General features: G+C 39.1%; 1 protein-coding gene across 9 annotated transcripts in view; it reads right to left on the bottom strand.

Moving 5' to 3' along the window:
• PPP2R1B (protein phosphatase 2 scaffold subunit Abeta) overlaps positions 1 to 9,208 on the bottom strand; it is a gene marked incomplete at its 3' end in the record, with an annotated part of 33,823 nt that extends 24,615 nt beyond the window's left edge. For 3 of the 9 annotated variants that reach the window (XM_081265933.1, XM_081265934.1, XM_081265930.1), the window contains exons 1-10: positions 9,039 to 9,207; positions 8,211 to 8,301; positions 7,702 to 7,802; positions 4,499 to 4,564; positions 4,092 to 4,324; positions 3,658 to 3,805; positions 1,631 to 1,786; positions 1,318 to 1,432; positions 675 to 745; positions 197 to 331 (exon numbers count right to left, since the gene is read on the bottom strand). In XM_081265933.1, coding sequence (XP_081122059.1) covers positions 197 to 331; positions 675 to 745; positions 1,318 to 1,432; positions 1,631 to 1,786; positions 3,658 to 3,805; positions 4,092 to 4,324; positions 4,499 to 4,564; positions 7,702 to 7,802; positions 8,211 to 8,301; positions 9,039 to 9,152 — 1,230 coding nt within the window. In that variant the 5' untranslated portion in view covers positions 9,153 to 9,207. Of the gene's footprint in view, positions 1 to 196; positions 332 to 674; positions 746 to 1,317; positions 1,433 to 1,630; positions 1,787 to 3,657; positions 3,806 to 4,091; positions 4,325 to 4,498; positions 4,565 to 7,701; positions 7,803 to 8,210; positions 8,302 to 9,038 lie in introns of all 9 variants that reach the window. The other 6 variants (XM_081265935.1, XM_081265932.1, XM_081265936.1 and 3 more) reach the window with 3 other exon arrangements.
• Between the last annotated feature and the right edge of the window lie 6,708 nt (positions 9,209 to 15,916).

The following is a 15,916-nucleotide window of genomic DNA, read 5'->3' as shown; positions in this document are numbered from 1 at the left end:
TAGTACTGCAAAAAAAAAAAAAAAAATTTATAAAAAGTTTCCATAGTTTCACATGCACAAGGCCGTGGGTGCAATCCCTAGAACCACCAAAAAAAAAAAAAATCCATAGTTTGGTTCCTATTTTCGTGAAACCCAATGCCAAAATCACATCCTATTAATGACTATCAGAAGCAAGAAAATTTATAGCCAGACTCACCTCATCCTTTAACTGAGCTAAAAAAAGAGGTAGAAGATGTTCAATTGTATTTTCTTTGCCCAAAATGGTAGACAATCCCATAATTACAGAAGCTAGAGCTGATTTGACATGTTGATTGGTATCAGATACTAATTCCTAAAATAAAATCAAAATTAAGTCTTTTATGCAAGACAACAGAACCTCCATACCATCTCCCAAGAATTTTAAAGACAACATTATTTCAACATAAATTAATTAGTTGACATTTTCTCAGATCATCTGTTAAGCAAGAGACCCAACTAAAATGCTCTAAGTACCAAAAAGTATTTTAAAATTATAATAAAGACAAGTGATAAATAATATCATAAATTAACATATCTGCCCATTCATCCTTTAAAATCCAAGAGCTTTAAAGCAAAAGAAAAACAAATGTGAAGTAAGGTTTAATTTAACTTCATACAGGGCAGAGTGAAACAAAATAAACTGACATTATAAGTACCTTTATATAGGGTAGAACTTGATTCATAATTATGGTCTCTCTACCTTCAATGGGCAAGTTCTCACAAAGTTCTAAAAGTGAAATAGAAAAAAATAATGCTTTCATAGAACCTTTTTATAGTCAAATGATGAAATTTAACAGTTGCAAGTTTAATCAAATCATAGCAAATGACTCTTATTTTAAATGCAGGTTGTCTATCATCTTTATGCCATTATGTATCACATACAAACCTAATCTTTAAGTGCATTTTTATAGAAACAAGACAAAATGATTGTTTGGCTTAAAATATAAAAAAGCAGGGCTGGGGATGTGGCTCAGCGGTAGCGCGCTCGCCTGGCATGTGTGCGGCCCGGGGTTCGATCCTCAGCACCACATACCAACAAAGATGTTGTGTCCGCCGATAACTAAAAAATAAATATTAAAAAAAAATTCTCTCTCTCTCTCTCTCTCCCCCTCTCTAAAAAATATATATATATATATAAAAAAGCAACTTTATATGACAATATGACATTTTCACACAATGAATCATCTCTATTTGAAACCTATTCTAAAATAAAAAATATGTATATTCACAGGCATTAAAAAAAAGCACTAAAATGAATAATACATAACACATGTTGCAACACAAATTAAATTCCTTAACCTTTTACTTTGTGGGCAGCAGCTGCTCGGACTTCAGCTTCACAGTCTTTAAGTAGGTTCTGAAAGGCGGGGATGAGGTCATTTAAGGTGATTTTGGGACCCACTGCTTTCTGGAGCTATAAAAGAATTTTTACTGGTTTTAATATACCAACAAAATAATGAATAGGAACAAGACAATGCAATGTTCAAGTATATACTTTTGTCAAACTATCCATGCAAAAGAATTTATTCACAAACATTTTATGTAACAGCAAACCTGTGAGTTTTTTTCTTTTATTTTTTAATACTTAAAAATGCCAGTCTAGTCATTTTACCTCTGAAAATTTGTCAGCTACCATATAGCGCACTCGCCAGGATTTATCTTCTGCTGCTTGTCGAAGTGTAGGCATTACCAAGGCCTCAAGGTCATCCTGAGACAATAACTGGGCAATACTAACACAAGCTTCCACAGCTAGGAGGCGCACTGAATCCTAAAGGAACAAAAATTTTCTATTAGTACACCAAGAGCCACAGAGCACTGTGTGTGGTGTGAGGCAGTGCTGCTGTATTTTAAAAAAAGAAAATAAGCAACTAAAATAAATAAATTCAGTTTGAAGTGGCAATAAGAAAAATTTAGGCATGAGATTGTGATTTGGAAAGAAATATACAGAACAAATGAAGTTAGTACCAAAAAGAATGGATTTTATATGTTTTTTTGTTTGTTTGGTTTTGTTTTAGTACCAGGGATTGAATCCAGGGGTGCTTAACCACTGAGCCACATCCCCAGTCCTTTTTTATGTTTTATTTTGAAACAGCATATCACTAAGTTGCCGAGACTAGCTATGAACTCAAGATCCTCCTACCTCAGCCTCCCAACACACTGGGATTACAGGCATGTGCCACAGCACCCAGTGGAATTTAAATGTTGAGAATCAAAGATAGACTCAACTGGGAGGTAACCATGTCTAGAAAGACACAGCAGAAAATATTAGAAAGGTATGGGATTAATGAACTCGGTTTTCCAATGTAAATGCCAAATGTGAACGTGACACATCTGTTCTCTGAGCAAGTGGAAATATACAATTAAAACTCAATTAGAGGGGCTGGGGTGGAGTGTGCGCCTGGCATGCATGAGGCACTGGGTTCAATACTCAGCACTACATAAAAACAAAATAATGTGTCCACCTAAACCTAAAGATACATAAATAAATAAATAAATAAAAACTCAAAGAAGGGCATGGTGGCGCATGTCTATAATCCTAGCAATTCAAGAGGCTGAGGCAGAAAGATTATAAATTCGAGGCCAGCTTCAGCAACTTATTAAGGTCTTAAGGAACTTACTGAGACCCTGTCTCAAAAAAATAAATAAATAAATAAAAAGTAAAAAAGGACTGGGGATGTAGCTCAGTGGTAAAGCACCCCTTGGCTTAATCCCCATTAAAAAAAAAAAAAAAACTGTAGATCAAAAATAACTGACTGTATGTCTAAGACACACTCATTCTTCTATAAGAATGAGTAAAAAAGTTAAAAAAAAAAAAGCAGAACTATTCTTGGTCATGGTTATGGAGGCATTTTTGAATTTTGAAAATGATGCTAAATTAAGGAACCACTGTCATCTATTAAAATATATGTGCACAAATATTTGTTAATCTGTTAATCACTTCTCTTCCAGAACTTCTGATTTCCTCCTCTACACCTATTTCTCCTTCCAGACACTTCTCCATCTTAGCAATGACACCACCATCTAGAACATCTTGATTCTTCTTCCCTTCATCCAATGCAACAGTATTAAAATATCGGGTCCACCTCCAAACCTTATATGGAGATCCTCTCCATCTTGACTATTACCACCTGAGTTCACAGCCATCATCTCTTGCTCCCATACAAAATGACAACTGTAACTGTATTAAGTACTTTATTTAGGTGTTTGCTATTTTTATTACTATTTCTACTATAATGAAATCTAGATCCTTGGATTTAAAATTGCTATTATGCAAAGCAATACTATATACTAGTGAAAAATCAAATAGCACATTCTATGTTTATTTATCTTAAAGTCAAAATTCCAGGAAACTTTATTCCCCCATCTCACAATACATCCAATTTCCAAAGGCATATTATCCCTTGATACAGTTTTGGTCTTCCTTTTTAATTAGGATTCCCCTTTCCACTTTGCTGCCTCCTCCTTTTAACAGCTACCAATACAAGAGAGAAAAATTATGGGGATTAAGGACAGAATTAAGTATTAACTTTGCAAAAAAGAATCCTAACGTAAGAATCAAAACTACTCAAAAGAAATGTTTAAGATGTTGGAGGAGAGGAACATATCTGTGTTCCTTAAATACTAAAGAGTTAATGTTACCTGTTCATCTGAAGCTAGATTAGTGAACAATGGAACAATTTCAGTTTTCACACTGTCTAATTCCAAAACGTTTGCAAATTCACCCAATTTGGAAGCAGCAGCTCGTCGTACCATTGGTGTGTCATCTGAGCACAAGGAACGGAAGTGCCTGCAGCATAAAATAATGAAAGTATTTTCTACCATATACTCTCAATTAAATATGCCCCCACACAGACATTTTAAAGGTTTTACTTCACAAATATCAGTAATTAGGTTCCTACTCATAGAAGTAACAAAATAAAAACACTAGTACATTCAACTTGATGATAAAAATGATGCCATCATTTCTACTATCCTGGTATTGGCAACTCATTGGTAACAGAGTACTGTGTAAGTTGTCAGCCATGTGTCCCCAAGAGCCCCAAATGTTTTTCTAAAAAAATGTGATATCTTACTGTCTAATTTCCGCCTTGACAACATTTGAAGCCCTGGGATAGCAAACGCTGAACAAACCACAAGCAGATGTTCGAGAAGTAAACCAATCCCCACTTGCTAGGCGTTTCACCAGAGGTACAAAATGAGCTTCCAGAGCAACAGGAGTATGCTCCTGGGAGATCTGCCTCAGGGACTCCACAGCCTTGTCTCGAACAACAGTCTCTTCCACAGTCGCCAGACTTTCCAAAGGAGGCTGCATAAATCATAAAGGAAAACCAGAGAAGAAAACTTAAATGAATCACATTAAATACAAATTGTCACCTTTAGTGTGACTAAAGGGAAGTGGTACATGTAACCAGAATGTTAGCTATCTCATACCAAATGGTTACTTTCAGTTCACACAGTGATAACATATGGTGTGGCCAACCTGAAGACACGACTTCTGTAGGAAAGCCAAGATCCCATGTCCCAGATGGTAATTCCCAGATGGTGTCTACAAATGACACAGTGGAAGAGACTTGACACAATATTAATAATATTTGGAGCCAAATCACTAGATTCAAATGATACATAGACAAATTCAGACAAGTTTGTGTATATTTCCTTGACCAACATTGGGCACCAAGATTACATGAAGACATCATGTCAGGTCACTGAGTCCATGGTCAAATTTTGAGCACTATTCTACCATTCCTGGATATGCAAGCAACCCTGTCTATGGGCTCCACACCATCAATTCATTTAACCTATAAGGACTCATACAAAAACCACTTTTGGGGTTGGGGTTATAGCTCAGTGGCAGAGCACTTGCCTAGCATGTGTGAGGCACTGGGTTCAATCCTTAGCACCACATACAAATAAGATAAAGGCATGCTGTTCATCTACAACTACAAAAAATTAAAATTAAAAAATCACTTTTTTCAGAAAATATTCAGAATCTTTCCATGAGCAAAGGGCAAGAGCTTCTCAAAGATCAATCAAGTGAAGAGTAGAGCTGGGAGATGACCTTTCTTGCTGCTTTACAGAAGAGAGCAAAGGGGTTAATAATCTAGACTAGGGTTAGTAAATAAATATGACACAACCGAGTGAAAAAGTAAAAGAGAATCTCTGAAACTCTGCCTTCCTGGGTTTACATCTAGTCCAAGTAAATTCAGGATACACAAGCTGCAAATGTTAAAAACACAAAACCCCACACAGAGCGTTGATCAACAAAGTGAACAGAAGAATAAGGACTCTATGTCTGCCAAGTAATATATTTCAAAAGTTGTTTGAGGGGCTGGGGATGTGGCTCAAGCGGTAGCGCGCTCGCCTGGTATGCGTGCGACCCGGGTTCGATCCTCAGCACCACATACCAACAAAGATGTTGTGTCCGCCGAGAACTAAAAAATAAATATTAAAAATTCTCTCTCTCTCTCTCTCTCTCTCTCCTCTCTCTTAAAAAAAAAAAAAAAAAAAAAAGTTGTTTGATATACAGAGGTAGACAGTACTCAGCTTCCCTAGAGGATTTATCAGAAGTCCTCTAAAAAGATATTTTACTTGCTAGGGTCTTTCATGATCTGGCCTCTGTCTATATTACTTCCTCACACACAATACCACTAGTTAAATCTCTATCACTACTATAGAATAAGGCCAAACTCTACAGAACCATTTGTGAGTTGTTGCTTAATTTGAACTCTGCCCACTTCTCTGTGTCCTTTTCCTCCTGGCCCCTGACTACCTGCTTATTTCTAGCCCCAACTCTTCATTCTCCAGAAGTTTTGTTTTTTGTTTTGTTTTGTTTTGTTTGAGGTGGACAGGGTACCGGGAATTGAACTGAGGAGCACTCAGCCACTGAGTCACATTCCCAGCTCTATTTTTTACTTTATTTAGAGACAGGGTCTCAATGAGCTACTTAGCACCTGGCTTTTGCTGAGGCTGGCTTTCAATTGGCAATCCTCCTGCCTCAGGCTCCTGAGCTGCTGGGAGCTGCACCACCATGTGCTCCACCATGGTCGGCTCTCCAGAAGTTTTGAACCCAACAACTTTCACAAATCCAAGTCTACAAAACTCATTCTTTCAATATGCAATTATTGTTATGTTCTAGCACTGAAGATACAGAAGAAATATGTGAACAGGTTCCCTACTCTAGGGAAGTTTACATTCTAATGGAGGAATGACAATCAGTTGGTAGGTAACTGATACTCCATAGAGAAATAGAATAAAGAAAATACTTAAGAGTAAGTCTTAAGGCAATAATTATCTTGGTTTATTTGAAGAAAAAGAAGACCAATGTGACTGTAATGAAGTTATGAAGAGGAAGCATGATGTATGATAAGCCTATAGAGGCAGGTCACAGAAATGTCTTTTAAGCTAAGGAGTTTGGATTTTACTGAAACCACAGCAGAGTGACACATATGTTAGGTGAAAAATAAACTGAAGGAGTGGGAGGGAATAGTGGAAGGAAACTACAGATGCTCCTCCACTTCCAAAGGAATTATCCCAATAAACCCATCATAAATTGAAAATACTGAAAGTTGAAAATCCTTGAATATACCTAACCTACCAAACAATCACAGTTCAACCACACTGTAGAGAATCAGTTATGTACCCTGATCATGTGGCTGACTAGGAGCTGTGATTTACTGGGTTTGATCTCCAGCACTGAAAAAAGAAAAAAAAAAAGAAATCTACATTTTGGCTTGTGTAGCTGGGTGATAATAGTGGTGATATTGTGGTGATATAACTAAATAAGAGGCATATTTGTGAGGAAAAACTGAGTTGTTTTAAGCAGTTAAGTTTGAAGTATCTATTTGACATTCAAGTAGAAAAATCACAGGCAGACATACTTAGAAATATATATAGTACCTATCTAAATCTACTGATCTGTATAAATCTATACTTGTCTATTAATCCATTTATCTCTGGAGTTCCATAAAATGGTTACATGTTGAAAAAAAAAAATCACAAGAGCCAGCATCACATAGACAATATTTAAAGCTCTGAAGCATACATTCCCTACCTTGTCTAACTGCTGAACTCCTAGTCATCCTTTAAAACCTAGCATAGACATCGTTTTCCAAGAAGTCTTCCCGGAGTGGGAGGGAGGGAATAGTGGAAGGAAACTATAGATGCTAAATTAATCCCCTTTTGCTATTACTTGGGTACTTTACATGTGTTTATATTTTCCAATTTAAGACTGTATAGTAGTAATCTGTCTACACATAATGACAAAACCCTCTTTCGATTCATACTGGTTTTATACTATAACTTACAATGTGCTTTACACACTAGGCTTTCAATAAATGTTAACTAAATAGAACTTATCAAATTCACAAAGTCAGAAGCAAAAGTTACAAGAACAATTAAAGACAAAATGTTGCCAGATGAAATTAAGGCTTCCAATATGAGGAAAACAATCAAATCTTTTTCCTCCCCTCCTCTACACTAATAAGTTTATAGAAGCAGAAAGGTGAAGTTTTTATATTCAGTCAGAAAAATTAAGAAATTATTTATTCTCTCAATGTCTAACATTATGATTATGCACCTATAAAATGATCTGCATAAAAAATGCTGATGTGTTTATCACCAAACAATGTGTCATTTATACCACAAAAGTTCTAGAAGGAGGCTAGGCAGGAGATATGTACTTACCAGCAGACAATGGGCAAAGTCAGGACCTCCCACTAGGCCAGTAAAATTTCCCAGCTGCTCAGCAAGAGCTAACAGTACCTCATCTTCATCATAAATTGTATCTGGAAATGACAACAACCAGACACTTATCAATAAGAATAGAAGGATGGCCCCGAGCAGGACACACACAAAAACAGAAACAGATTCAACATGTACATAGTAAGATAGTCTAGTCAAAATCCTAACAGCATTTTCTTCATTCTTTATCAATAGTCTTCATGAATATGTTTTACAGAACTAAAAAATCATACTCAATTACTTTCCCACTAGCTGAATGAGTAATGTTTGAATATACCTAGCTATTAACATTACAATATGTTTTATTTCTTTTGCACAGAAAGCACCATGATCAATTTTGTACTTAATGATATGCTGGGTAACAAACTCTAAAAAAAAAAAAAAAAAAAGTTTTGAAAGTCACTGGAAAATAGAATGTCCATGCCTTTCTTTAAACAAAGACACATACATACCTGTAAGGAATGGCAGCAGTTCAGTTCGGGTCCTTTCTACTCCAAGTGCTAGAGCAATTGTTGATAATTTCTTAATACTGTTGAGACGGAGCTTTAAAAAAGAAAATGGAAATAAGAACAAACTAAGAAATGACTGCAATTCAGACCAAAAAACAAAAGGGGCACACAGGTGAGATGAGGGCATGCGGGTATAAAAATAAAGATTTCCTAGGCAAAACACTGAAGAGCCCATAAGAGAAAAGACTGAATGAAAATACTCAAGAACTGAGATAATTTTAAAAAGAACAAACTCTGGCAGTAGTGAAGCACATGAAACGGTTGAATACACCTGCCTTTTCAAAGAAAAATTTCATCGCAGCTGATACACCGACTCATCTGGGTTAATCAGCCATCCCTACCTTCTTTCCACCCAACAAGCCCTGCCAGTTTCCAAGACCGAGGAAGGCATTACACTGAACTTCAAAGGGCCCCTTGGCATCCTGAGACCCGCAGGCCGCACCAGTCGCTCGCGACGGCTCATCCACAAGACGCCGGCCCAGCGCTGGACGCGGCGTAGCACGGAAGGAGCACGGAGACGCGAAGCCGGTTGTCCGACGGTCGCCAGGCACTGATGGGCACCAAGCCAACGCCTCACAGACCCGGGGAAAGGGTGCGGGAGAGGTCCCAAGGACGGTCGGGAGCGGCCATCATAGATCCCCGAGAGTCCTTCCTCGCCTCCCCCTCAAGTTTCTGCTCCGAGTTCGGTCTCAACCCGTGGGCCTCCACCATCGCGGCGCCAACCACACGCCCTGCTGGGCCCACCTCAACTCCCCAGCCTCAGCCCATTACCTGCACATCCTCATTGCGGAGCTCGTCGATTAAAACTGCGATCGGGTATAGCGAATCATCTCCATCTCCGCCCGCTGCCCCTAGGCCGGTCGCGGGCCCCGCTGCGCCCGCCATGTTCTTTCTTCTCCGACTGGTGGCAGCCGCCCGCCCCGCGCCCAGGCCCCGCCCCGCGCCCAGGCCCCGCCCCGCGCCCAGGCCCCGCCCCGCGCCCAGGCCCCGCCCCGCGCCCAGGCCCCGCCCCGCGCCCAGGCCCCGCCCCGCGCCCAGGCCCCGCCCCGCGCCTAGGAGGGCTGGGCCGAGACTGGTGCCTATCTTCCAAGCGGGTGGGAGAACTAAATTGGTTCGCTGATGGAGTCTCTCTCCCGACCCACATTGCAGGAGGTGTAGGTCTGAACTCCTAAAAGGTGGGCTAAGAAAGCTAATGGAACCCCTGTGACCTTTACCCAGCCGAAAGAAACAGGGGCAGGGATTCATCCTGGCCGTTGTGGTCTGAAGCAACCAGGGACCGTACCTGAGTGATGCGTGTTGTGCCTGCTCCGGACTCAGGCAGCCAAAGAGGGTGCCCGAGGCCAGGAGGAAAAAGGCTTTAGCGTCTCCTCTGACTTAATCCTGGCGCCCAGCCATTGGGTCGCCAGCCCTAATTTCCCCCTCTTGGCCTCAAGCCTCTACAGAACCCCCTCCACCTCTTCCTTTGGCCTGGCTCCTGCTCTGAAAGACAAATAATTCGGGCGGTGAGAGAAAATGAACAGTGCTGTCCAAACTCCCCAGTCAATGTTTTTTCCACGCAAGCTGTTGAAAACATGCTGCTCTCTTGTTTTTGTGTTTCTTTTCAGTTTGGTACTGGAATGGTGCCTTCTGTTGTATTTTCTTCCTCCCATTTTTTAGCTCTTTAGCATGCAAGAAGTACAACAATCAAGCAAAACTAGGACAAGCTTTAATCCTTCCAAATTGGGTGGGGTAGAATCTTTGCTTGTACAATAAGTCCTAAATTGGCCTCCCCAGACCTCCAAGAGTCCTCAAAGGCAGCAGTTGGAAGAGACAGGATCTGGGAGTTTTTTCTTACAAAGCTATGGAAAGTCTTCCCTTACCCTTTTAGGTCAGCACAAAATAACTAAAATGTCCTGTTTGTTTTGGAGTGGAATTTAAGCAACTTAGAATGATAAGCTCTGAAATGATTATACATGTAATAAAACTAAAATTGCTAATAAATAAATTTAGGAGAGTTTTTTTAAAAGCATGAGCCTCTGGGAAGTCAACAAAAACCACATTCTTCTCTTCACTATGCTCCTCACATCTCCATGTGACAGAGCCTTTAGTAGTAGTGAAAGTTTGGGAATCAGTAGACCTGAACAGTTTTTCTCAAATTAGTTCTGGGTAGATGTATTCTCTAGCGTTTTTAGTTTTTATAATTTTTAAGATTTACATAAGCATGTTCAGATTATTAGGATGACTGCAAGTCAGTATTGCAACATAAGTTCAGAACCTACATCTACTTGTGTATTTCAGTACTGTTTTGATTGTTCTGAGATAATGAGAAAAGAAGAGACAGATTTAAAATGAAAAAGATGCTTTTAAGCACAAAATAAAAGCCAAATGATATCACAGGACTATGCGGTCTCAATAGTTCCAAAAGAGGTGAGGAAATTAAGATATCATAGGTCATTTGGTGAACTCAAAATAAGCTGAACTTTAACAGGCAATATCATAGTCACAATATAAGAAATGCTTTAGTTTTAGCAAAAGACATCATTTTTCATGTTAATAACTTGAATATTATTAGTTTTTGTTTTTGTGGGGGGTTTTGGTATATATATATATATATATATATATATATATATATATATATATATATCAGGAATTGAACTCAGGAGCACTTAACCACTGAGCCACATCCCCAGCCCTATTTGTATTTTATTTAGAGACAGGGTCTCACTGAGTTGCTTAGTGCCTCAAGTTTGCTGAGGCTGGCTTTAAACTTGTGATCTTCCTGCCTCAGCCTCCCTGCCGCTGGTATTACATGCACCACCACACCATGCCAGTATTAGTTTTGTGATTGTATTTCATTTGTAAGTCTGTTTTGGTTTTGTAATTGTATGAGAATTACAAATAAAAAATAAAAGAACATTATATTCCTAGCTTATATTTGTAAATTTAAGTTACATTATAGTCAGGATAATTTAAGTTGACTGAGAGTTTTCAGAATTTTTTTCCTTTAAAAATGACCCATAGGGCTGGGGTTGTAGCTCAGCAATAGAGTGCTGTCTAGCACATGCGAGGCCCTGGGTTTGAGCCTCAGCACCACGTAAAAAATAAGTAAATAAAATAAAGGCATTGTGTCCAACTATACCATATATATATATATATATATATATATAAATGACCCATATACTACTCAAATTTTAGAGACAGAGGGATAAGAGTTTTTTCATTTAGTACTTTACCAGTTAGAAGATCAGAGAGAGTTCCTACTGTTATGGAAAGGATGAATCTGATCCTTTTTACTTTATGTAAGATGTCTTCAGAAATGACAAAGGAAGCAAGCTCAGAGAGCAGATTAAGTCAGTTCCACATATATCATCGCTGATATTAGCTCAGCTTAGAAGAGCTAATAGGCTAACAAAAACTGACACACAGATGCTAAGCTATATTGTTTAAAATTCAGATATGATTTGCTTACCCAAGCCAATGAACTGGAGACCTAAAGAATAACTATGATTAAATATGAAATCACAAGCTGAGAAAATAGGCGCCAGAAAATTGTCTGGTTTTAGAGTCATCAATGCTGGACTTCAATTCCCACTGCTGTCTGACTCATGGTGACCTACCTCTCCCTATGCCTCAATTGTACCTTACGCCCCTCACTCTCAATAAAATAGAGCTAACCACTTCTGGTTCCTGCTCTAGTTTCTGTGATGCTGTGAGAATAACTCAGGTAATAAACATGGAAATGCCAATAAATCCTTCAATAAAGAAAGTGATCAAACAGACTATGAAAGAAAGAAGCTATTTCAAAACTGGACCAAGACAGTGTTTGGTGGAGTGTGGTCTGCTTACCATCTAAATCACTTAAAATGTCTGTTAAAAATGTAGATTCCTGCTGCGAGGGGGGGAACATGCCTGTAATCCCAGCTGCTCAGGAGGCTGAGGCAGGAAGATCACTAGTTCAAAGCCAGCCTCAGCAATTTAGTAAGGCCCTGAGCAACTTAGTGAGACCCTGTCTCAAAACAAAACCAAAAACAGGGCTGGGGATGCCTCAGTGGTTGAGCACACCTGGGTTCAATCCCTGGTACCAAAAAAAAAAAAAAATGCAGATTCCTGGCCTCCACTCTAGACCAACTGAATCAGAGTCCCTAAGAATGGAGCCATGGGCTGGGGATATGGCTCAAGCGGTAGCGCACTCGCCTCGCATGCGTGCGGCCCGGGTTGGATCCTCAGCACCACATACCAACAAAGATGTTGTGTCTGCCGAGAACTAAAAATAAATATTAAAAATTCTCTCTCTCTCTCTCTCTCTCTCTCTCTCTCTCTCTCTCTCTCTCTCCTCTCTCACTCTCTCTTTAAAAAAAAATATATTTCTCTCATCTTAAAAATAAATAAATAAAAAGAATGGAGCCAGATGTTTTACAGTGCTCCCTAGTAATTCTAACATGAATTGACATTTGAAAGACATCCATTTAAAAAGTTCACTTGGAAAAATAATTTCCATGTCAATGAACAAACATCTACTCAGGTAGGATCTGAAAAGAATCTTTGGAGGTCACTTCTGCCCAGAATAAAAGCAAACAATAATTCTAGCTTCTTATCAATAAGCAGTTATGTTCCTATTAGCTATGGATTCTACCAGATTAACAAGATGATCCATCTTTCTGGATTCCTGGAAGGTAGCCAAGCTCTACCAGTTCAGTACTGTGGCATTGAGCAATCTCCACATCTTCCTTTCCTCTCTACTGCTCCCTTTGGCCTCCTCTCTACTTTCCTCACTCACCACTAAAAACTAATGACCAGGGAGCACCGGAGGCATTGGCTGAGATTAGGTTGAGGATTTAAGGCAGCCCTCAGGAAACAATGACATTCTCGGCACAAAAGCATTGAGTTCTGACACCCATGTGCAGTTCATTCATCCAGGGTGAATCCAGGAAAGACAGGTTTGGACTTGCCCAGTTCCCATAAGACAAAACATCAATAATATGAGGAGGCACAGCAGGTGGAATTGACAGCCATCACCTCTTGGGTGTAAAACAGCTCTCAGTATGTCACAAGAGAAAAGGATCAATTCTGAGGAATCTGAATGACATCATTATCATCCTCTCTGGGCCCCTCGATGCATATTTAGTAAGCTTACTTCTTTCTCACAGTGATGGGGATTTACAAATACGTGCTCATATAGTATTGCTGTATGTATATATGACTATATGACCAATGTGATTCCGCAACTTGTACACTCAGAAAAATGAGAAATTATACCCCATTTGATTCAAATGTATGATATATCAAGAGCATTGTACTGTCATGTGTAACTAATAATAAAAAAATAAAATGCTGATCTGATCCAGAGTCAGCCAGTGGAGAGAAGATAAGCTGCAGGAGAATTGTGGTTGGTTCTCTCAGGGCAGACCAGACTATTGTCCTATTGAAAGGGCCATTAAGAGAGTGGCAGATGGCCTAGTTCGTGTACAGAAAACTTAAGGCACATAGAGGTACTTTCCAACTACAGTCATTCCTAGGTATCTCAATATCTGATGAGTTCTAGGACCCCCCTCCCCATGCCAAAAACCATAGGATGCTGAAACCACTTCTACAAAACAGCATATAACTTACATATGTCTTCCTCATGTACTTTAAATCATCTCTAGGTTAATTATAATACCTAATATAATGTCAAAGCTATGTAAATAGTTGCTGTGGTATATTGTTTAAGGAATAAGGACAAGGAAAACAGTCTTTCCATGTTCAGCACAGATAATTTTTTGAAAAATACTTTTGTTTCATGGTAGATTGAATCCATGGGTGCAGAACTCTCAGATAAGGAGGTGACAACTGTATTCATTTAGCGAGATGACCCTGGTAAACTAATTCCCGGGTCTATACTTAAATCATTACAAAGTAGTAATTATCAATTAATGATATCTTAAGTTTATATTTATGCAAACAATGTCATCATTCTGTGGAACACATTTCCCCTCAATATTTTTGCCTTTTTTCTCTTCTCTGTTTACTTTGGGGGCAAATTTCTAATCCTATTTTTTATAGACAGGAATTCTCTAACAAAGAAAAAAAGACTTTACCTGAAGTCACACAATTTAATCAGATGAAGCTGTGGAAATCATAATCAGGTATATCACTACTCCCTGCCTTGACCCTACTTATTCCACAGCTTATGACTTCGTTTAAATTTGGTTTTCCAGAGCAAAACTTTGCTTGAAGTTTTTTTTTTTTAAGAGAGAGTGAGAGAGGAGAGAGAGAGAGAGAGAATTTTTAATATTTATTTTTTAGTTCTCGGCGGACACAACATCTTTGTTGGTATGTGGTGCTGAGGATCGAACCCGGGCCGCACGCATGCCAGGCGAGCGCGCTACCACTTGAGCCACATCCCCAGCCCTGCTTGAAGTTTTGGAACAAGCAAATTAAAGAAATGGAACTGTCAGTTCTAGTTCAGGACAGTACATATAGTCGTTAAGAGAATATGCTCTGGAAGTCAGGGAAGATAGAGTGGCACACTCCTATAATTCCAGTGACTGGGGAGGTTGAGGCAAGAATATTGTAAATTCGAGACCAGCCAGGGAAATTTAGTAAGATTCTGTCTGGAGGCAGGTGGGGGAGAGGAAGGAAGGAATTCCAGCTGTGCCAATTATTAGCTACGTAAAGTCGGGCAAGAAATGTATCCTCTCTGAATCTTGGGTTTTGCCTCTATAGAGTGGAATTGTCAAGCTTACCTTTATGTGGTTAATAAGAAGATTAAATTCATATAAAGTGCTTAATTAGTGCCTGGCAATAGGAAGCCTCAGACATTAGCCACCAATAGTAATTATCTACTGAGAAAGTAGAAGCAGGTAAGAAAACATTCTGGTCAATCAAGTTTCGCCAACAGGGAAGACTGTGTGAAAGAATGAAAAGGGTACATGACTCAGAAGACTTGATTCAAGGCCTTCTAGAAGACTTTCTATAAGACTTTTTTTTACATTGTAGAATAGGAATTTTACCTCTTGAGTTGTGAGGAATATGATCACAACATTAAGTGCTTTGTTAATAGAAAACACTACACAAATGTTAGAAGTTGTGTCACTTATTACCAAGGACTCACTGAATCTGGTGCCCATGCCAAACACAAAAAGAGAACATCTGGAGACCTATGCTTAAGGTGGGAATGCACCCCAACTCCCCAAGAACAGCAGCCAGAATTAGACTTCCTCTACCCACTGTGGTAGACTTAAGATGATCAAACAAGCACACGGACCTTTCTCAAAAGTCTTGGCCTCCAAGTCCTGCTATAGGCTCTAATGTTTTCCAGACAGGACCCCTGGATTTCTTGCTGGATGTTATACATAGCTCAACAAAAATTTGTTACAGTATCAAGTGAAAAAGCAGGGTATATAGTTTTATTGAAGTTGCAGGTATAATTTGAGCTGCAAATGTTCAGAATAGATTCCTCCTAAGTGGATAATTTGATTTTAATAGATATCAGAAATTCTCTTAGGGGCTGGGGGTGTAGCTCAGTGGTAGAGCACTTGCCTAGCATTACAAGGCCCTGGGTGATTCCATCCCCTGCACCATCGGGGGGAAAAAAAAATCTTAATTTTTTTTTAAGTGAGAACCAAGACAATACATATAGTATCTTACCATTTGTTTAAAAAAGAATACACACATATGTGCTTACATAT

The sequence above is a fragment of the Spermophilus citellus genome (assembly GCF_964194105.1).
Source record: "Spermophilus citellus genome assembly, chromosome: 2".
Classification (NCBI taxonomy): domain Eukaryota; kingdom Metazoa; phylum Chordata; class Mammalia; order Rodentia; family Sciuridae; genus Spermophilus; species Spermophilus citellus.
Note: the sequence above shows the minus strand (reverse complement) of the source record. Positions and strands in the feature narration are given on the sequence as shown.